This window comes from Thalassophryne amazonica, chromosome 10 (genome assembly GCF_902500255.1).
Source record: "Thalassophryne amazonica chromosome 10, fThaAma1.1, whole genome shotgun sequence".
Classification (NCBI taxonomy): Eukaryota; Metazoa; Chordata; class Actinopteri; order Batrachoidiformes; family Batrachoididae; genus Thalassophryne; species Thalassophryne amazonica.
In genome coordinates, this window is record NC_047112.1 from 94,965,440 (window position 1) to 94,987,867 (window position 22,428).

The 22,428-nt window shown below is 44.6% G+C and overlaps 1 protein-coding gene and 1 long non-coding RNA gene across 2 annotated transcripts in view; one reads left to right on the plus strand and one right to left on the minus strand.

Moving 5' to 3' along the window:
- The first annotated feature begins 1,729 nt into the window (after positions 1-1,729).
- LOC117519226 lies at positions 1,730-20,934 on the plus strand. The gene is made up of 3 exons (XR_004563213.1): positions 1,730-1,811; positions 20,798-20,803; positions 20,923-20,934. It is a non-coding gene; the product is annotated as an uncharacterized LOC117519226 (long non-coding RNA).
- LOC117519225 (complement C1q tumor necrosis factor-related protein 7) overlaps positions 14,874-22,428 on the minus strand; it is a 70,947-nt gene continuing 63,392 nt past the window's right edge. The window contains exon 3 of the mRNA XM_034180550.1: positions 14,874-15,672. Coding sequence (XP_034036441.1) covers positions 15,044-15,672 — 629 coding nt within the window. The 3' untranslated portion in view covers positions 14,874-15,043. The remainder of the gene's footprint in view (positions 15,673-22,428) is intronic.

Sequence of the window (22,428 nt, forward strand, 5' to 3'; positions counted from 1 at the left end):
ACTAAAGCCCCACCTATTCTGAAGCACCGACACAATGACGCAGTGCTTCGGAACTTCGAAGTCTCTCTCTCTCTCTCTCTACTCCTTCGCCTTTTTAATCTTAGAAAAACGTTTTTCTTACCGAATTATTCCCACCTGCGTCGTGTGCTTCGTTTACAAAGATGATGTCGAACTGTCGAGATTTTTACCTCCGCCAAGGAGGTTATGTTTTCAGTCGCGTTTGTTTGTTTGTTTGTTTGTTTGTCTGTCTGTCTGTTTGTCAGCAGGATAACTCAGAAAGTTTTTGAACGGATTTTGATGAAATTTTGTGGACTGGTTGGAAATGACAAGAGGAACAAGTTATTAAATTTTGGTTGTGATCAGGATCACGATCCGGATCCAGGAACTTTTAAAGGATTCTTCTGCATTGCAGGATAGGGGGAATTTTGACATTCTAGTTTGTAACTCCACAAAAACAAGGCAGAAAGGCTTGAAAAAAAAATAGGGTGTAACATAGTCAAATGTTCTATCAACCAACAAAGTTTGGTGATGATCGGATCCGGATTCCAGATCTGGTGATCCAGAATATGCAAAAATATAGTGAAAGTGGAAAATGTGTCATTGTGAGGTGACAAATGAAGCTAGAGATGCACAACTAACACCAAATTGTAGCTGAATCTGTACTGATTCAGTAAGGTGTCATCAGATTTGATGTAGCTTCAAATGTTATGGAGCTAGATCCAGAAGAAAACCGCCATTACCGAAAAATCGTTTTTATACAATAACTTTTGAACTAATAAAGACATACAAGTGATTCCAAGTTCTAGTGGTATGTTTTCATGGTCAAGGATGTCAAATATACAGGAAAGAAAAGTGTATGTATCATAGTTTTGGTTGTAACACTGAACTGTTGAATAGATCACTGTGCCAAGGAGGGAATCTCTTTAGGGTCAGTGACCCTATGGCCTTGTTTAGAGAAGTGTTTCATAAATGTTAAAAAATTCATATATTTGCAGTTTAGTTGAATAATAAATTGAATTTTGTCTCTTATTTGTTTTTGTCTATAAGCACATGCAATATCAGTATCAGTGATCAGGTGACAGTAGCTTCTGGGAAAGATGCAAGTTGCAATAAACTGTGATGCCAAGCGCTAAGGATACATGCTATCCAGTCACAGCAGATGAAACTTTTTTTACTACTGAGCAAACATCGTTAGACTTTTTTAGGTTCAATGATTCCACGGCGTGTAGATGTTATGGCGTCAGTGACCCCCATGGCCTTGGCGGAGGTTTGCACTCTGAGTGCTTCTTGTTTTATTTTTAGCATAAGACGTAACACACTTTTCGATTTCTTAGGTTTATTTTTAGCCCCTTTTAGTTTTTTTTTTTTTTTAAGTAGAGAAGGGTTATGACAATTAACAGATCTCTAACCATTTTTGCATTGCAATGTGTTGATTTTGAGGTAAAAATATATCCTTTTATATGTGGAAAATATTTTATATCACATTGAATACGTGGAAGAAGAAAATAACTTTTTCTCTAACTTCATATTAATATGTAATAGTGTGTTGTGTGCAACAAATTTACATTGTTTTAATCCTATTAGCCATATCAGAGTCTCGGGTGACGCATTGCATTGTGGGAGAGGTGAGAGGTCATTTGTGTCATACACAGACAACGAGCGGCCATTTAAATCCAAGTAATTTCTCTCTCTGTTTATCGGTATTTTGTGTCTGTCTGGTGCCAACAGTCGTGGTAATTCCAGCTCCAACAGCATATCTTAAAGTTGCTGCAGTTAAAAAGCTCGTAGTTGGATCTCGGGATCGAGCTGCTGTCTGTCCCAGCCCCTGCCTCTCGATGGCCCCTCGAATGCTCTTAGCTGAGTGTCCAGCGAGGTCCAAAGCAATTACTTTGAAAAAATTTGAGTGTTCAAAGCAGACCCGGTCGCCTGAATACCCCAGCTAGGAATAATGGAAGAAGATTCCGGTCCTATTGTGTGGGTTTTCTTCTTTTAACTGGGGCCATGATTAAGAGGGACAGTCAGGGGGTATTCATATTGCGCCGCTAGAGGTGAAATTCTTTGACCGGCGCAAGACAGACGAAAGCGAAAGCATTTGCCAAGAATGTTTTCATTAATCAAGAACAAAAGTTGGAGGTTCGAAGGCAGATACTGTCCTACTTCCAACTATAAATTATGCAGGAAGCCATCCAGCGGCGTTATTACCTTTGACCCGCCGGGCAGCATCCAGGAAACCAAAGTCTATCAGTTCTGATTGTGGTATGGTTGCAAATTAAAGGAACTGGTGGAAGGGCATCACAGGAGTGGAGCCTGCGGCTTAATTTGACTCAACATGGGAAACCTCACCCGGCCCGGACACGGAAATGACTGACGGACTGATCGTTCTTTGGCTCCCATTGGCTCCTGTCTGTGTTTAGTCTCACCGTTCTTTGCTGGTGGGGCGATTTGTCTGGTTAATTCCGATAACAAACAAGACTCCGGCATGCTAACTAGTTACGCAGCCTCATGCGGTCGGTGTCAACATCTTAGAGGGACAAGTGGTGTTCAGCCACATTAGAATGTGCAATAACATTGGCAGTTGTGACAGTAGTGAAGAAGAAACCAGACATGCAAACTCCAGCTGTATTGTTTGAGCTTACAGCAAACTGTGCTGTTTGGTACCCGTAACCGTTGACTCTGAAGTGTTATAGGCTTTCCCAGACATGCACTTGTAACTGCGAGATGGCTAATTACTTCATGGTCTTTGTTGCAGGTAGAATAAATTCAACATTTATCTTTTGTTAATGCTTCATCACATTTCTAGATCAAAATAGCTAATTTTTAATTTTTTATTTGCAAATTTTTTTATTTGCAAATATTTGCAAATATTTACAGTATTAATAATGAACCGTGAGATCGATAGACGGATCGGTGCAGCATCTGCAGTGATGCGGTCGCTGTATCGGACCGTCGTGGTGAAGAGAGAGCTGAGTAGGGGGGCAAAGCTCTCGATGATTGATCTACGTTCCGATCCTCACCTATGGTCATGAGATTTGGCTCATGACCGAAAGAATGAGATCGCGAGTACAAGCGGCTGAGATGAGTTTCCTCCGCAGGGTGGCTGGGCACTCCCTTAGAGATAGGTTGAGGAGCTCGGTCACTCGGGAGGAGCTCGGACTCGAACCGCTGCTCCTCCACGTCGAAAGGAGTCAGTTGAGGTGGCTCGGGCATCTTTTCCGGATGCCCCCTGGACGCCTCGCTGGAGAGGTGTTCCGGGCACGTCCCGTTGGGAGGAGGCCCCGGGGAAGACCCAGGACACACTGGAGGGACTACATCTCTCAGCTGGCTTGGGAACGCCTTGGGGTTCCCCCAGAGGAGCTGGGGGAGGTGTGTGTGGATCGGGAGGTCTGGGCGGCTTTGCTTGAGCTGCTGCCCCCGCGACCCGACTCCGGATAAAGCGGAAGAAAATGGATGGATGGATGGATGGATAATGAACCTGGAAAATGCTGTTCTCTTCTTGTGTGTTTGTACAATGATGTGTTAACATTGTTATCAATGGCGTAGCAACCTCAGCAGGAACCCCAGTACAAGATATACTGATGGGCCCTTTGCACGTTACTACTTATTAGGCTTAAACACGGAGTCATGCACATACACACGCGCACCCACACTATGAGATTTATATAGATTTTTTACCAACAGTATGTTGGATTTTACAATCAAATAAATGACTTGGGTTATTGTATTAGAAATTTTTTAAGAGGTCAAGAATCTACATTTAACTTCCCAGGTATGAATCACATGTGCACAACAGTCTGCAGCCAACATACCTCATCATCACATCAGACAGCAGGGGAGGAACTGTGGAATTCACAGTGGTGCTGAAATTATAAAATAATTTTTCTTGTAAAGTCATGAGTGCACCCTTACATGATAAACTTTAAGGCAAGAAGAGAGCATGACAAGACATAGAGGGGTTTTTTGGGGTGGGGGTGGGGGGACATAGAGGGGTTTTTTGGGGTGGGGGTGGGGGGGCGCCAGTCTGAGGTCAAGAGTGCTCTGGAGCAGGTTTTCATCCAGGATATGTCTGTACATTTCTGCATTCATGTTTCCCTCAATCCTGACTAGTCTCCCAGCTCAATGGTGCCTGGTTTCCTTCAACCATGGCACCTGGCATTCACGCCAAAGATTTCAGTCTTTGTCTCATCAAACCAGAGAATTTTGTTTCTCATGGTCAGAGTCCTTCAGGTGCTTCTTGGCAAACTCCAGACGGGCTGCCCTGTGCCTTTGACTAAGGAGTGGCTTCTGTCTGGTCACTCTACCATACAGGCCTGATTGGTGGATTGATGCAGAGATGTTTGTGCTTCTGGAAGGTTGTCCTCTCTCCACAGAGGAATGCTGGAGCTCTGACAGAGTGAGAAGTCGTAGGATAGAATTTTGCCAAATATTGTACGTGACAACGAAATACTTTATTTTAATTTATCACAACCAACATTTTTGTTTAAAAAATATCACTCAACACAACTTAGAACAAAATCTCCTGAGGTAGAGGGCTGACTTGAGGAGAGCGCTGAGTGGGTGGGCCAGGCTGAGCCTACCTGCATGGTTGTTGGCTGGCGCCGCTGAGCCACATGACGGCACAACAACAAAAGACCGGGGGAGGGTGCGCTGCTCCATGTTGTGTGACACAGAGCAGCGCTGCTCTTACAAACAGAGTAGACTTTGATGAATCTGCATGCGCAGCAGTCAGTGCGTGCGGGAGAGAAAAAAAGCTTGAGTATCGCTCTTACATGAGGATCATTCAATATCAATACCAGCGTTGGTATCGATTTTATCGATATTAGTATCGATCCGCCCACCTCTACTCTTCACCCAAAGCAATCAAATGGATTAATGGGATTATTAACCATCAGATGATAAAGGTAAAGCCTCTTAAATCATTCTTAAGTCAGTTTTAAGCAGAACTGAGGCTGTATTAAGCAGAAACTCTGAGAATTTCAGTGATGCTTTGAAATGTCCTACGCGCAGTGAACGCATCAGCTCGCAGCTCGTTTAGCTGTCGTGCTCTGATCGCTTCCACCGCCTTTTATGATGAAATAATGCTGAATTTATGTGGAAATTAATGTTGTACAAAAGCTTCAGATATCTGTTGCTGAGATAGACGATGACTGGAGTGCAGTTTGAAGCAGAAACAAGGTGCTAATCCATGAACTGCGTCATGAACCGCGTCATCAGGGGGACCGATTTTTAGGGGGACGCCACCGGCCCTGAATTGGGCCAGATACTGGCCTCTCTGTCCTAGCCTGTGATTGGTTGGCGGCCATGTGTCAGCCTCTCGATGTGGCACGAGTGCTGCTCTCCTATTGGTTGTTTAGGAGTGGGAAATCTCAGTCCAAAATGGAGGCCAGTATGGCCCACTTCATAGTTAGGCCAGTTGTCCGGCCAACACCAGACCACACACATTCCAGTTCTAGTATACGTGTATGACATGAACCCAGTGACTACATAATATGTGATACATAAAGTGGTGAACACTCTCCTCCTCGGAACTGCAGTCATGACCAATAAATCTGAACATCCAGGTTGGATACCCTTCAAAGTGTTTCCATGACAAATCCAGCTGTTGCCCCCTTTTACAATATGGTGAGCAGAAATCACAGGCAACACTGAAAAACGTGCATCCAAACCTGGCAGTGACATTTTTTAATTGTCCAATCCCGATGGAAGCTTGTTTCAAAACCAGGGAAGCAATTTCCAGAATTTAACTGTGGACAAAATTGTAACTTCACAATATAAATAATTTTCACATCCTGGTTTTGACACTTTAAAAAATGATTCAGTTGAAGTCATTTCAAACACATTTTGCATTATAAAACATGCTCTTAAAAGCCCAACCAGAAAATTTCAAGAAGTTTGTTCTATTTCCACTTTAGTTTTTGGCAGCGTTTCTTGCTCGGCATATCTTTGACCAGAGGGTGTCGCTAGTGTTCACATGAAGCATCGAGTTATGAAGCTGCAGTACTGAGACGTTTCAGACGAAGCACTGTTCAGTATTACAAAAGTCTGGACTGAAACTATGTGCTCGTCTGTACATATAAATGAAGTCAAATCTTGTGTTCTCCTTGAAAAATATCTAGTTGTTAATTCTTTTTGAGCAGTTCTTTGTTTGAAAATAGATATCAACTTTATAAAGTGCAGGCTTTTTTCATACAGCATCCTACCAAGGAACCTAGAGGCTCAATTGTGAGAAAATAAACATACACCATCTTCATTGTCATATACACATCATACACATCTTCTTATATTCAGCTGACCACTTTGTAAGAATATTGTAAATCACATATCACATATTAAAATTCCTTCAAATGGTTCCATCTCTTATTTATTCTGTCATTTCATGCAACAACAACAAAAACAAACCCGACAAAAACCCTTTGATTTGTTAAAAGTCATATCATTGTGAAATACAGTCTACATTATAATGTGATTTAATTTAGCACACTAAAACGTGAAACTTTTTCATTCATTTTATGATGTTTTTCTGGGTCCGGGTCACAGTGGCAGTAGACCAAGCAGCTCATTCCATACTTCCCTACCCTAAGAAAAGTCCTCTAACTCTTCCTGGGTATCCAGAGGTGTTCCCAAGCCACCTGGGGGATATAATCATGCCAGCGTGTCCTGTGTCTTTTGCTGGGCCTCCTACCAGCATAGACTTCACTTGCCTGGAAAACCTCCCATGGGAGATGAGCAGGGGGCATCCTTACCAGATGCCTGAACTACCTAAGCTGTCTGTCTCCTTTTGATGCCAAGACTCAACTGAGAGTTTCTCCTGGATATTCAACCCTCTCTGTCCTCAATTGTAAGCTCAGATACCCGATGGAGGATCCTTATTTTCACCAGCTGTATCCACAACCTTGCTCTTTCTATCATTACCCAAAGCACAACCATGGGTGAGGAGGATATAGGAGCGTTAATCGACTAGCAAATTGATAGTTTTGCCTTCTGGCTCAGCTCTTTGTTCACCATGATGGTCTTTTACAGCAGCTGCAGGACATCAGATGCAGCCCCGATCACAGTCCAATTTACCCCTGAACAAGACCCTGAGATACGCCTCTATTTGGGGCAAAAAAACTACCTTGACCCAAAGGGGACAAGTCACCCTTTTCTGATAGAAGACCATGGCCTCAGATTTGGAGGTGCTGATTATCATTCCAGTCACATCACACTCTGTCTGCCTCAGACCTGTCCAGTGCACATCGGACGTCACTGTCTGATGAAGCCAAAAGAACTGCATCATCCACAAAAAGCAGAGATGTAATGCAGAGGCCACCAAATAGGATAGCCTCCAGTCCCTGTCCTGCATCTTGCAATACTGTCCATGAACATCACAAACAGGACTGGTGATGAGGAGTAGCCCTGGCGGAGCCCAGCACCCACCAGGAACAGGCCTGATATAATGCAAGAATGTTGAGAGAACGTCTGCTTTGGTCGTATGGAGACTGACTCTCACAGTGCAACGGCTCCGGTACGCCGTACTCCAACAGCACCCCCTATGGACACCTTGAGGGACCCAGTCATATGCCTTTACCAAGTCCACAAAACACATAACAGCATAAACAACAGAACCTTGTTTCAGGAGTGAGAAAATTGACCCATAAATAAATAAATACATTTCTACAGAACAAGATTACTATAAAGTATTTTCTCAAGTGTTTCTATGAAAGTTTTAATAGATTTTTTTTCCAAATAAAGTTCTACAGAACAATACTTCTGTAAAGTATGTCTGTTGAATTTATATAGAAACCACCTCTTCGTTCTGCATAAAAGTCTGTTCCAGAAAAATTCTGAAGGATTTCTGTAGTTTTCTAGAGGAATTCCATTTGCTGTTTCGCAGTTATGAATCTTGTGCCGTTTCGCGGTCTGTGACTCACGCGAGAGGTCGGTTTCAGCAGAGTTTAGGGCACAATGTAAACCCACCTCATGAAGTATGGACAACAAGACAACATCGGGGCACAGCAGAAGGTCATCACAGGTGCTACACCTCTTCTAGATAACCCTCTCAACTTGAGAGAACGTGTCATCATCATAATCACTCCTTATCTCGCTGAATCGGTGCCATCTGCACCCTTGCTAGCCATTGTTTACATGGCTTTCAAATGGCGGAACTCTACTGCTGCATTCTGGGAAGCGCATGGGGATTATGGGAAACATTAAAGTACCGTACACAACAATTTTTTTTTTTTTTCATGGCATTTCACTCCTGTATAAAGTATAGTTGTGCTCAAAAGTTTACATACCCTGTCAGACTTTTTGTGTTTTTGTGCACAGACAGCGTACACGGGAGAAGGTCAAAAGCTGTTGATGTTGAATGGCCTCTAAGAGAGCTCCTAACAGAAGATGGCTATAATGTGTTCTATTGAAGAGTGACTATTCTTACATCATGTTTTTGATAGCACAGGTCTCTCATCCCCACTGCACCGAATGGCTCTCATATTCCACTTTACAGTACTGATATGAAAATGTTGTGGAATCTGGGTTACCCAATATCAAAAGCAATGTCCCATGATTTTTAAAGGCACTCCCAAATTAAAGGATCTCATAGGAAGAACTAAAAGTTCATGTCAATCATGAAGCTGCAGAGTGCTTACCAGTAGAGGTTGGCAATAGTGGTTTATTTGACGTTGCTCCATGCTGTGTTGATTACAAACAAAGCATCCAACAGGTCCCACTTGAAGGAGGTTCTCCTCTCTGCTGTCTACAGTCGCCTGTTTGCGAGGATGTGCCTGTAGTGGAATTTCAAGTTGCGTATGATTCCACCATCCATTCGTTGGGTATAACTTGCTGTGTTAGGAGACAGGAAAACTAACTCAATATGTTTCAGGTTGATATTTCGGTGTGCCGCACAGTTATCTATAATCAAGCAGATTTTCCTCTGTGCTAAGCCCATGCGACGATCCAATTTCTTTAGCCAATCTTCAAAAACAGTACTTGTCATCCAGGCTTTTTTGTTAGCTGTGTATTCGGTTGGCAAGTGATGCACCCCTTTGAAAGCTCTGGGCTTCTTACTTTTTCCAATGATGAACAAAGGCAGCTTTTTCCGATCCATCCATGTCGGCACCAAGACTTCAAGTTACTGTTGTGTGTGGGCCGCCAGAAGAGGAGGTACTGCTGGCCCACCACCAGTGGGCGCCCTGCCTGAAGTGCGGGCTTCAGGCACGAGAGGGCGCTGCCGCCATGGACACAGCCGGGGGTGACAGCTGTCGCTCATTACCTCTTGACAGCTGTCACCCATCTACTCAACATCATCTCACTCCATAAAGACCAGACGTCATCTCCACCTCGTTGCCGAGATATCATACTTCATTGGAGGTAATATCCTCAGCCGTTTTACAATATTGTTTGTATATTGTGAGTGTTTGCAGGAGTACCGGTACCGCTGTCAGTGGAAGCTGAGAGAGCGCTAGAAGGCACTCTTTTCCCTGAGGAATCTTCAGTACTCTGCAAGTTATTGTGTGAGAGGTGGAGGTAGCATTCCCACCGCTGTTGTTACTGGGTGTACACACACCCACACTTGACTGTCTTTGTTCTCGCCAGCAGTACCAGATCCGACAGTCGGGGACGGTGATCACCTGGGAATTCGGGACTTGGCGGCTCCAGTATTCACCAGGTTCTGTGGTGGCAGAAATCGTGTGGTTCTGGCTCTTCTCAGGACGGACGTCTTCTATACTCGAGCCTGCCCACACGTCACCTTTGTGGATTGACTGTAATTATATTCTGAGATTGTCTGTATATTCGTTGTGCACATTTCACAACATTAAATTGTTACTTTTTGGCTCATCTATTGGCCGTTCATTTGCGCCCCCTGTTGTGGGTCCGTGTCACTACAATTTCACAACAGGATATCTCGGCCAGCGTCATGGACTCCGAGGGGCGTCACCCGGCTGTTGAACGACCAATGGGAGAGCAGGGAGCGCAGGCGTCTGCAGGAGGCGTGATTGGTGAGCTGCAGCACATTCTCACCGCCTTTACGGCTCGGTTGGATCAAATGACCGAGCAAAACATCCTCCTGAACCGCAGGGTGGAGGCTCTCTCCGCACAGATGGCGGCGAGCGCTCAGGGCGCTGCTGCAGCTCCTCCTCCTGCCGACCCTGTGCAGGATATGAATGTTCCAGTGGTGGTTCAACAACCCCTCCCACCATCCCCTGAAGCATATATAAGCCCTCCTGAGCCGTACGGAGGTTGTGTGGAGACGTGCGCGGACTTTCTCATGCAGTGTTCGCTCGTCTTCGCACAACGTCCCGTCATGTACGCGTCAGATGCTAGTAAAATAGCTTATGTGATTGCTGTGCTTCGGGGTAAGGCACGCGCCTGGGCTACGGCGCTCTGGGAACAGAACTCACGGTTGTTATCAGCATACACTGGGTTTGTGGGGGAGTTCAGAACAGTGTTTGATCACCCTAACAGAGGAGAGACCGCTTCAACAGTGCTGCTGTCAATGAGACAGGGACGCGAGAGCGCAGCCGCGATGCGGAAGTTGACTTCCGCATCGCGGCTGCGCGGTCCGGCTGGAATAACGTTGCGCTCCGCGCCGCCTTCATAAACGGGCTGTCGTTGGTCCTGAAGGAGCAGCTGGTAGCTAAGGATGAACCACGGGATTTAGATGGGCTTATCGATCTCGTTATACGGTTAGACAATCGGTTGGAGGAACGCCGTCGGGAGCAAGGCGAAGGACGTGGCCAGATACGCGCCGCCCCTCTCCCTTCCGGGTTCGAAAAGGGGCCGCCCTCCCCACGCTCCACAGCCGCAGTGCTCTGTGGGGCAACAGCTCCCCCTGCTGACGTTGTTAGGGAAACGCACAGGGCCAAAATGAGGAGGCTGATCCGCGGGGAGTGTTTTTTCTGCAGCTCAAAGGAGCACATACAGAAAAACTGCCCCAAACGGCCAAAACGACAACACTCGCCCTTAGAGACTGGGCTAAGGGGGGGTCAAAACATTCAAGTGAGACACACACAGATTGCCACACGACTCCCAGTCACAATCCGGGGTCAGAAGGGAATCTGCTAGACAGCAGATGGGCAAGGGAGGTAGGGCTCCCTCTGGTGGCGCTTCCTTCGCCAGTGCAGGTGCGGGCACTAGATGGCACCCTCCTCCCTTTAATCACACACAAGACACAACCAGTAACTCTGGTGGTGTCTGGAAACCATCGGGAGGAGATTGAGTTTTTTGTAACTCCTTCTACCTCCCGCGTGATTTTGGGCTTCCCATGGATGTTGAAGCACAATCCCCGGATTGATTGGCCGTCTGGGGTGGTGGTTCAGTGGAGCGAAACCTGCCATCGGGTGTGTTTAGGATCCTCGGTTCCTCCCGGTTTACAGGCTAAGGAGGAGGTCAAAGTCCCTCCCAATCTGACGGCAGTGCCGGTTGAGTACCACGATCTTGCTGACGTCTTCAGCAAGGATCTGGCACTCACCCTTCCCCCGCACCGTCCGTATGATTGTGCCATTGATTTGGTTCCAGGTGCTGAGTTCCCGTCCAGCAGGCTGTACAACCTCTCACGACCTGAGGGCGAATCAATGGAGACCTACATCCGGGACTCATTAGCTGCCGGGCTGATCTGGAACTCCACCTCCCCGATGGGGGCAGGTTTCTTTTTTGTGGGCAAGAAAGATGGCGGACTCCGTCCATGCATTGATTACAGGGGGCTGAATGAGATTACGGTTCGCAACCGATACCCGTTGCCATTGTTGGATTCCGTGTTCACCCCCCCTGCATGGAGCCAAAATCTTTACTAAACTGGATCTTAGAAATGCGTATCACCTGGTTCGGATCCGGAAGGGAGATGAATGGAAGACGGCATTTAACACCCCGTTAGGTCACTTTGAGTACCTGGTCATGCCGTTCGGCCTCACCAACGCCCCCGCGACGTTCCAAGCCTTAGTTAATGACGTCTTGCGGGACTTCCTGCACCGATTCGTCTTTGTACATATTATTCAATAATATCACGTATTTAACAAATAAACCAAAGTAATTAACCAAAGTAATTAATTATAAAACAAATGGATATGGCGTGTGTCTGTGTTCAAGGGATTTGATAGGTTGAGGGTTGCGCTTCTCAGTGCGGCAGAGGGTGGTGCGTTTCCAACGTGTCGTGACGTCAGACGCGTCGCTTCGGAAGCGGCAAGGGGGCAGAGATTGCTACGTCACACTCTGGCTGTTTCCACAATCTGAAAAAAGTTGAGAAATTGTTTAACAGGCAGGACAAGTTCCAACTTGTCCTTAAGGCTTTCAACAGAGGTGTTTTTCCTGTGGCGGAGCGTCGCGGCGGCTGCGTCCCGACGCGCGGACCCGTCCGCACGTCTTTCATTAAAAAAATCTTTAACAGTGGAATATCCGTGTCCACTTCGATGTGTCTCACAGGTTTAGAAAAATTTTTGATCAAACAACGCGCCAGTCTCTCAGCAACTTCTCAGACAAAGGAATTCCGACGAGGGGCTGGACGACTCCTCCCACAAGGAGTGCTCACAGGCGAATGACGTCACCGACAGGCGTGGAAAAACTCACGCATGCGCACGAGGGTTCAAGCATGTCTGATGTAAAAACATATGAATGAAATCCATATAGTTTTTGAAAAAAATAAAAAGGACCGTTACTTTATTGACAGCCCTCGTAAATAATCTACCAGACTTAAAAAATATACAAGTTTCCATGTTATTTTATTTGTCTAAAAATAAATGTCTGAGGTTCCTTATGTTAAACAAGAAATGATCTAATATGAAATAACAGGTGGTTTTAATTTACAGATGAAAGGTTTCTAAAGAACCATTTATTGATTTATTTAGCTATTTTAATTACAAGTGTTCTAAACTTTTTTTTAACAGTAATCAGAAATTTTGAGGTAACAACAACAAAAAACATTTCCAATGATTTTTCTTCAGAAAATTGCTCTCTAAATGAGCAGTCCTGTCACACGTTAATGTTTTGTACAGATCAGTGGTTTCTGCACCAATCGGATTGGTCCAATCCATTTTGTACAGATCAGTGGTTTCTGCCACGAGCCTTCCGTGTATTGGACAACACGAAGGTACGTCACAGCTCAGAGTGTCGAAAGTTGGCGCACCTCATCTCGACAGAACACCGGCTCTGTGTGGTATGCAGGAGATCACTTGACCGAGGGTCTGTACGTTCAAATAATAATTTAAAAAAATACTGTCATCACTCTTTACTCTTAGTCAGTCTCTTACAACGGTGTACCCTAAATACACGAGCTTTCCAGGAGCGCACCCAATTCATTACGCACGCCTCCGGTGCACACTTTTTTTTTGGGGGGGGCGACCCCGCCCCCGCCCCCTGTGATAAACTCATCACCCCCTTAATATTTTTTTCTGGCGCCGGGCCTCGGCAGCACCCTGGACCTTAACTGAAATCCATTTTTTCAAAGTTGAACTTATTATTTAACTGTTTTCACACTAATTATACTCCCGGCAAGAAACACGGTTTTTGAATCAGGCATGAAACTTGGCGGAGGTCGAGACATGGGTATTCAACTGGTTCCTGGAATTATTCAAGCTGGAGGGCTTGTTTAAGGCGAGTAGGTTCCCAGACTAGATTCGGAGACCGGAGGACTTCCTGCCAGCTAAGTCCTCTCCCCCAGAGATGGACTACACCTATTCGGATTTAGAGGACAGGTTTGGGTCTGACACTGAGGGGGACCAGGTATTAGATTCTTTAGAGGACTCTAACACTCAGTACCTACACCACACCGCCAAAGTGTTCTTTAAGATCCATGACCTTTATTTAGGTTTCACTGACAGCTTCAACCAGGTACAGAAGGACCACATATTGGACACTGTTAGCAAATTGATTCACTCTGAACCCGACATCCTCTCTGCCTACCTGACCTTAGCCATGTCAGATCACTCTTTGTCCAGGAACACATCCCCTCATATATTGACGACCCAATGGATTTTTTTGTACTCGCTCGATACTAAAGACTCTGTTCTGACTACTTTGACCCACGACACTCCCTCCGTTCCACCCTCAGCTCCGAAGACAACCACGACTTCCGTAACAGATCTGACACCCCAAACACTCATCACAACTATTGAAAACATACTAACCAGCATCCAGTCTCCAACCACACCCACGACCACTTTGATAGACACAACCACCTTTCTGCCGCTTATCACAAATATCAAAAAGACATTAGCTAACATACAAACCTCAACTACAGCTGTCAGGCAGTAACACCTGTCCTCTGACCTCCGTGCCAGATTCCGCCTCCTCCACGCCTCTGCAACCACCGGGTTCCCAGACCTCACAACAGCCACTGGAATCCTTGGTTCCCCGTAAATCTTGGCCCGCAACTAACACCACCCCTGGCATGGGCATAGCAAGGAAGAAAGTGGGCAAACACCGGTCCAAGCCCGGCAGCAGGGAACGCTGGCAGGCTTCAGAGAAGGCTGAGGTACTCAGACAAGGGCCACCCGCTGGGCCAGCGTGGGAGAAATGCACCGGACCTCAGTCCTCTTTGAGCTCCGAGGTGGCCGTGGAACGACGTGTATCACCTAATCAGTCTCCTGGCTCCGAGGCAGCGTGCAGCAACAAGACACTTACTTTTAATGCATTTTTGGATTCTTTTTGTAGGACAAATCATAACAGTTTGCTTGACATAAATTAATTCTAGTTGCAACCAAGGATCATCCAAAGATATCAAGCTTTTGTTTTCATGTTATCAACTCATGTTTTCAGATATTATGACTGACTGTTTTGATTTGTTACATTTTGTAATATCTGTGTGGCACATGTTTCAAATTAATAGTTTGAAACCAGGTTTTCTCTGCCATCGGTTTTTAATGTTACACCGAACCACTCCCACAAACCCTAAACAAATCAGCCAAAACATATTCAAGCTTTTAAAAGTAATCTAATAACAAATCAGTAGATTGTCATTGTAGTAATAGTATAATATTACATATATTTTGTACAAAAATATAGGTTGACATACCATAGTATGTGTAATAAACATTAAAGTGTAGTGATGACAGCTTTGTTGTGTTGTGTCCAGGTTTTATGTATAGTCCTCTGCCAGTGCATCAAAATACTCTGTGTCAGCATAGATGAGGAAACCAGAGAATAAGCTGTCAGCCCAGCCTGGGTCAGCAAATAAACCATTCTGCTCATGATAGAAGATCTCCAGCCACACCTCATCTTCAGGGTTCAGATACATTACAGTGGATCCAGATGCCACGTCATGGTTTCCTGTATTAGCATCAAATGTTTTGATACGATACTGGCCATTGTGCACTAGCCCAATGGCCAAGTGTTTATCAGCCAGAGTAATGTCATAGGAGAAGTAATATATGCCCGGATATGCACAGATGAACTTCCCTGTCTGCGGGTTGTAGTGCCCACCCTCACTGAACAGGACTTTGTTGAATTTGATGGGTGTGTTCTCTGTAGGATAGCTGCTGGTGATGCCAACAGAAAAAGCCGATTTTGGCAACAGGCTTCCACATTTGCAGATTCCTGCAGTTCCAGGTGGGCCTTGTTCACCCTTGTCCCCTTTTTGTCCACTGTGACCAAGGGGACCAAGTGGGCCCACATCTCCAGCTTCGCCTGCAGGCCCTCGTTTCCCAGTGGGTCCACGATCCCCTCGCTCGCCAATCTTGCCTGTTGGGCCAACTCTACCTTTTAACCCTGCAACAAAAAGTACATGTAGATCAGGTACAGACTGTAAATAAGGACAGATAAAGGACTGTACCTAAAAACTGAAGCTAAAATGCCTCTATCATCCTCTAGTGCATGGGTGTCAAACTGATTCCAGAAAGTGCCAAGAGGGTGCAGGTTTTCTTTGTAACCACCAACTCCAGCAGGTGATTTCACTGATGAACTCCAGCAGGTGATTTCACTGATGAACTCTTCCCATCTGCTCAAAGTGATGTTCATCAGTGAAATCACCTGCTGGAGTTGGTGGTTACAAAGAAAACCTGCACCCTCTTGGCCCTTTCTGGAATCAGTTTGACACCTATGCTCTAGTGGATGGCTGCAATACAGGATAACTTCTGGTGATGCCAACAGAGAAAGCCAATTTTGGCAACAGGCTTCCACATGTGCATATACCTGCAGTTCCACCACCTTTACCGCCTCAGGCACATGACTGAGACAAGCATGTCAATCAAAACTGACATGCATATATCCAATGCACTTTTCCTAAAGATGTCATGCCTTATTTTATGCATCCTTAATCATGGACTCATGTTTATTTAACTTCATGATATTCAAATGATTATCATATATCAGATGGATTCAAAGGACACACCTTAAAAGCTATTCAAAGAAACAAACTGACAGATTTACAATATAATGTATAAAAATTAAACATCACACACAAAGTTTATATAAGTGTGATGTTGTGTTATGATGACTCGTTTTTAATTGATAACTGTTTGATGCCGTCGTAAAAGCGGCAGCCGCTTTCCACTGTGAGAAGACTTAGTGTGCATGTATGGGCATTAGTCATAAACACAGCCTGTTAAAAATCTCTTGTGCAGATCTGGGGGAAGCCCCACATGATTTGACATCACTACCAAATGTAGGTCATGGAGTGTCTGATTGTTTGAATTTGTCCCCTTCAGGGGAAGAAATTCTAAATAATTTTCAGACACCACAAATTTCTGATCATATTGGCAATATAATATTATGAATTCCTTATTTAAATGCTAAGGAATAAATTATAGTAGTGCCAAAGAAAATCTTAAAAAATCCAGAGGGTGTACATCTTTCATATAAAAAACAAACAAACTTTGCTTCAAATTTGGTCTTTTCAGTGTGGAAGGTTCCCGGTGCAAACCCCACCTCTGCCACATTTCTCCATGTAATCCAATGTAAAATATGTGCCAAGTAAAAACAAGGGAGCAGTTGAAGTGACTTACTATTAACAAACTAATTAACAGCATAAAAATGGCAAGAAACAATACAGTGCTTAAAAGATTTGCACACTACTGTATAAAGTGATGTTAAAGAATAATCAATACATAATACGATAATAATAAAAATAGATATCTTTTTAATTAGTATTTTTGTGTATTTATTTCATACAGGGTGTCCAAAAAAAGTGCCACAAAAATAAAGCCATAGAAAATCTATACACTTTTGAACACTGATATCTGTCATATGTCATCTTGAAGCATATCTCAGGGAATTTTGTCTCTGGTGTTCACTTCTAATTTCACCTCAGTTTGTAAGAGTTATGGCATTCACAAAATGTGCTCAATATGTGCACGATTGATTTGGTCTCAAAGTAGAATTCCACCAGTGCTCCTGTTTTGCTCGATTGTAAGCGCCATCCTCACTGGATCAGTCTGAAACTACATCAGAAGAAATTCTGCACATATATCTTGATGTCTGAAAAAAGAAAACAGAATTCAGATTAGCTGTTACAGAATTAGAGTTAAATGATTTTGTGGCACTTTTTTGGACACACTGTATTTAGTTACTATACATACAGCAATGACTTAATTTGCAGGAAACTTACCCATATTGCCACATGTCCATTACAGGTATTTGGCTAACTTGTCTGTTACCAACTCTTGAGAAGATTATTGTTAAACTACAGCAGCATCATATTCTTTATGTAGCAGTTGCTCAGTAACATCCTTCAATTTCCATGCATGTGCCTACTACACAGAATAAAATGGTCTGTAAGGTGACAGTAGCTGTATTTTGGTGTAATTTTTGCACTGTGAGAGAGAACAGGGACACGCCCATCTGTATTTACACATTATGATATCAACATTCTCACACTCTTATTATCATTTCCCAAAAGCTTAACATATGAGTATGTTTTTCTTCTTACATTTGTTGAAGCATATTATTCAAAGAAGCGTGAATCGAAACAGATCTCCACACCCAGTGTCATGTATTAAGTCACACTTGGAACACTGTCAGCTTGATGTTTGGAACAACAGAACTGGATTCTTTTCTATATAAACTCGCCTATAGCCAACAGACTGCATTCACCCATAAATACCTTGGAGTTAGGAAACGCTGGCGAGCTTCACGCTCTGGTGAAGGTGTGTATCTAAATTCCTGTTTACACACATCATGGAAAACAAAGGTGTGTGAGAGTTGATCACTGACACATTTATGGGATCTCAGCACATGAGTGATATCAATAAAACGGTTCTGTTGCATGAGGATTTCTTGTCACCTGCCTTTGTGACTTTGTCCATAGTCAGTATTTCATCGCAAAAATGTTGTAGGTTTAAACCTGATGTCTGGCATTTATACATGTTTTGGATTCTTAATATGCATATGTCGCGGGCATGAACGAGCAAAGCTTGTCAGCATGTCATCATGTCATTTAGGTTCTTCAGACTTTATTTTGAGTAAATGCTTCAGGGAAGCATTAGCATGGCAAAAACCTTTCAGTTGCCCCCCAGACACCTAAGAACTTTTTGTGGTACACAGCACAAACTACTGGACAGGAGGAACCTAGCAGTCATTGTGACTCACTGATTTGAAAATGCAGGTCTTTCAAACAGACGTGTGGTGCCGTGCCATGTCAGTCATCGGTGTCCAATCAGATTTCACGGGAGTCCAGTCAAACCCTGGCTTCCGCTCTAGCTCCACCCATGCCAGGAAGTGTTCAACATTTCCTGTTTCACTGTAACTGAAAAGTTGGCACTTCCTGTTTGAGTGTGAGCTTGCTACTGAGTTCCCACGAGATTTCATGGGCTCTCATCTGTCAATCCAGGAAGTGTTTGACATTTGAACATTTCCTTTTTTACTGTGGATTTGAAAATTGGCACTTCCTGTTTAGGACGTCCTGTAAATGGTAAATGGACTGCATTTATATAGCTTTTCCATCTGCATCAGACGCTCAAGGCGCTTTACAATTATGCCTCACATTCACCCTGATGTCAGGGTGCTGCAATACAAGGCGCTCACTACACACCGGGAGCAATAGGAGATTAAAGGCCTTGCCCAAGGACCCTTAGTGATTTTTTTCAGGCGGGGATTTGAACCCAGGATCTTCTGACCATCACCTCCCCCTGTACCATGAGTGATGCTTTGCTCATATTATTAATGGAAAAGCAAGATCTAGGAAAATGGACAAATGCATAAAAATATATGCCACTTTGACCCATATCAATCAAAACAATGGCACCCAATCAGTACTGAGGACATTTGAGTGGAGATACAGGTAGCAGCTGTAATACAACCCCAAATAACAAAATTTGGGATGATATGGAAACTGCAAAAAAACAAACAAACAAACAAAACACACTTACACACACAAAAAACATAAACATTGATTCTTACATTTGCTTTGACTTTTGTTTTATTGCAGACAGTTGTATATGAACTCATGATATTTCATGTTTTGTATGGTCAACTTAAAGGACATATCCAATCAACACCATCTTATAAAAAATTTGATTCAAGATTATGAATCAACTAGCATGTTGTCCATGGGGACTCACAGGCTCTAGATTGGGTACAGTTTGTGAAATAGGTAGCTGACATGTGTCAAGGGTTGTTGTGACAGTGTAGGAACTCGGACCCACAACAGGGGGCGTAAAAGAACGGGCAATGGATAAGCCAAACAGTAACAATTTAATGTTGTAAATTGTGCACAACGGAATACAGACAACAATCAGTTTTGGGACTATAGTCAATTACACGTTGGGTGACGTGTGGGCAGGCTTGAGGATAGGAGACTCCCCGTCCAGAACCGAGCCGGATCCCACACGGCCCTCACTGCCAACGGATCTGAAGAACACCGGAGCCGCCAAGTCCTGGGTCCCCAGGTGGTCACCGTCTCCAGCTGTCAGACCTGGTACTGCTGGCAGAGAACAGAAACAGCACAGGTGAGTGTGAGTACGCACACTCAGTAATCCCACAGTCTGTGTTCTGTAAGGAGGAAGAACCTCCACCTCCAATAACACACTCGGACAGCTCCTGTGAAAACCACTTATCTGGTTGGGGTGGGAGGCGTTGCCGTCGCAGTCCACACCAAACGCCAATACAGCAGATAAGGAACACGTCACAGGAAAACGGCTGCAAATGAGATCAGACTATTATTCGTTGTGAATACAGCAGAGAAATTACCTCCAAGGTTGCTGATTTCTTGGCGGGGAGGTGGAGTTGCAGTCTGGCCTTTATGGTGGTGGTGATGTGAGGTGAGTGACAGCTGGTGCTGATGACGAGTGACAGCTGTCACTCCCGGTTGCTATGACGCCCTCTCGTGCTTGAAGCCCGCACTTCAAGCAGGGCGCCATCTGGTGGTGGTGAGCCAGCAGTACCTCCTCTTCAGCGGCCCACACAACAATAATGGAAATAAGTGTTTTCACTTTCTTGTGTCATCTACGTATTTTTAATGTACGAGGGCTGTCAATAAAGTAACGGTCCTTTTTATTTTTTTCAAAAACTATATGGATTTCATTCATATGTTTTTACGTCAGACATGCTTGAACCCTCGTGCGCATGCGTGAGTTTTTCCACGCCTGTCGGTGACGTCATTCACCTGTGAGCACTCCTTGTGGGAGGAGTCGTCCAGCCCCTCGTCGGAATTCCTTTGTCTGAGAAGTTGCTGAGAGACTGGCGCGTTGTTTGATCAAAATTTTTTCTAAACCTGTGAGACACATCGAAGTGAACACGGTTCGAAAAATTAAGCTGGTTTTCAGTGAAAATTTTAACAGCTGATGAGAGATTTTGAGGTGATTCTGTCGCTTTAAGGACTTCCCACAGTACGAGACGTCGCACAGCGCTCAGCCTGTTCAAGCTGAAAACCTCCACATTTCAGGTTCTATTGATCCAGGACGTCGTGAGAGAACAGAGAAGTTTCAGAAGAAGTCGGTTTCAGCATTTTATCCGGATATTCCACTGTTAAAGGAGATTTTTTTAATGAAAGACGTGCGGACGGGTCCGCGCGTCGGGATGCAGCCGCCGCGACGCTCCGCCACAGGAAAAACACCTCTGTTGAAAGCCTTAAGGACAAGTTGGAACATGTCCTGCCTGTTAAACAATTTCTCATATACTCACTCCACTGAAAGCCATCAAAAGCCGCCTGGATTTTACAACTTTCATTGAATTTACTAAATAAAATCACTCACTCACGCTGCGGTATTGTATCACTTCCTGTTCCGGAGCACAGCGGTGTTTTTCTGTATCTGTTAGCTGTTTAATCTGCGCAGTTAGATTGATCTAGTTATCTAGATTACGATTTGTTTCCCAGTGTAATCTTTACGTGCCTTAACTAAAGCACTCCTTCTGCTGAATCACCTCTAAATTATTTACACATTATTCACTTTGCGTGTTTTTAGGAATCCGCTAGCTTAGCGTAGCTACTAGCTCTTAGCCGATTTAGCATGGCGGCTTCTCCTGTCTCTCCCGCACTTTTCTGCTCTGGGTGTGAAATGTTTAGTTATTCCTCGGCCTCCTTTAGCAGTAACGGTACTTGTAATAAGTGTAGCTTATTCGTAGCTTTGGAGGCCAGGCTGGGCGAATTGGAGACTCGGCTCCGCACCGTGGAAAATTCTACAGTTAGCCAGGCCCCTGTAGTTGGTGCGGACCAAGGTAGCTTAGCCGCCGTTAGTTCCCCCCTGGCAGATCCCGAGCAGCCGGGAAAGCAGGCTGACTGGGTGACTGTGAGGAGGAAGCGTAGCCCTAAACAGAAGCCCCGTGTACACCGCCAACCCGTTCACATCTCTAACCGTTTTTCCCCACTCAACGACACACCCGCCGAGGATCAAACTCTGGTTATTGGCGACTCTGTTTTGAGAAATGTGAAGTTAGCGACACCAGCAACCATAGTCAATTGTCTTCCGGGGGCCAGAGCAGGCGACATTGAAGGAAATTTGAAACTGCTGGCTAAGGCTAAGCGTAAATTTGGTAAGGTTGTAATTCACGTCGGCAGTAATGACACCCGGTTACGCCAATCGGAGGTCACTAAAATTAACATTAAATCGGTGTGTAACTTTGCAAAAACAATGTCGGACTCTGTAGTTTTCTCTGGGCCCCTCCCCAATCGGACCGGGAGTGACATGTTTAGCCGCATGTTCTCCTTGAATTGCTGGCTGTCTGAGTGGTGTCCAAAAAATGAGGTGGGCTTCATAGATAATTGGCAAAGCTTCTGGGGAAAACCTGGTCTTGTTAGGAGAGACGGCATCCATCCCACTTTGGATGGAGCAGCTCTCATTTCTAGAAATCTGGCCAATTTTCTTAAATCCTCCAAACCGTGACTATCCAGGGTTGGGACCAGGAAGCAGAGTTGTAGTCTTACACACCTCTCTGCAGCTTCTCTCCCCCTGCCATCCCCTCATTACCCCATCCCCGTAGAGACGGTGCCTGCTCCCAGACTATCAATAACCAGCAAAAATCTATTTAAGCATAAAAATTCAAAAAGAAAAAATAATATAGCACCTTCAACTGCACCACAGACTAAAACAG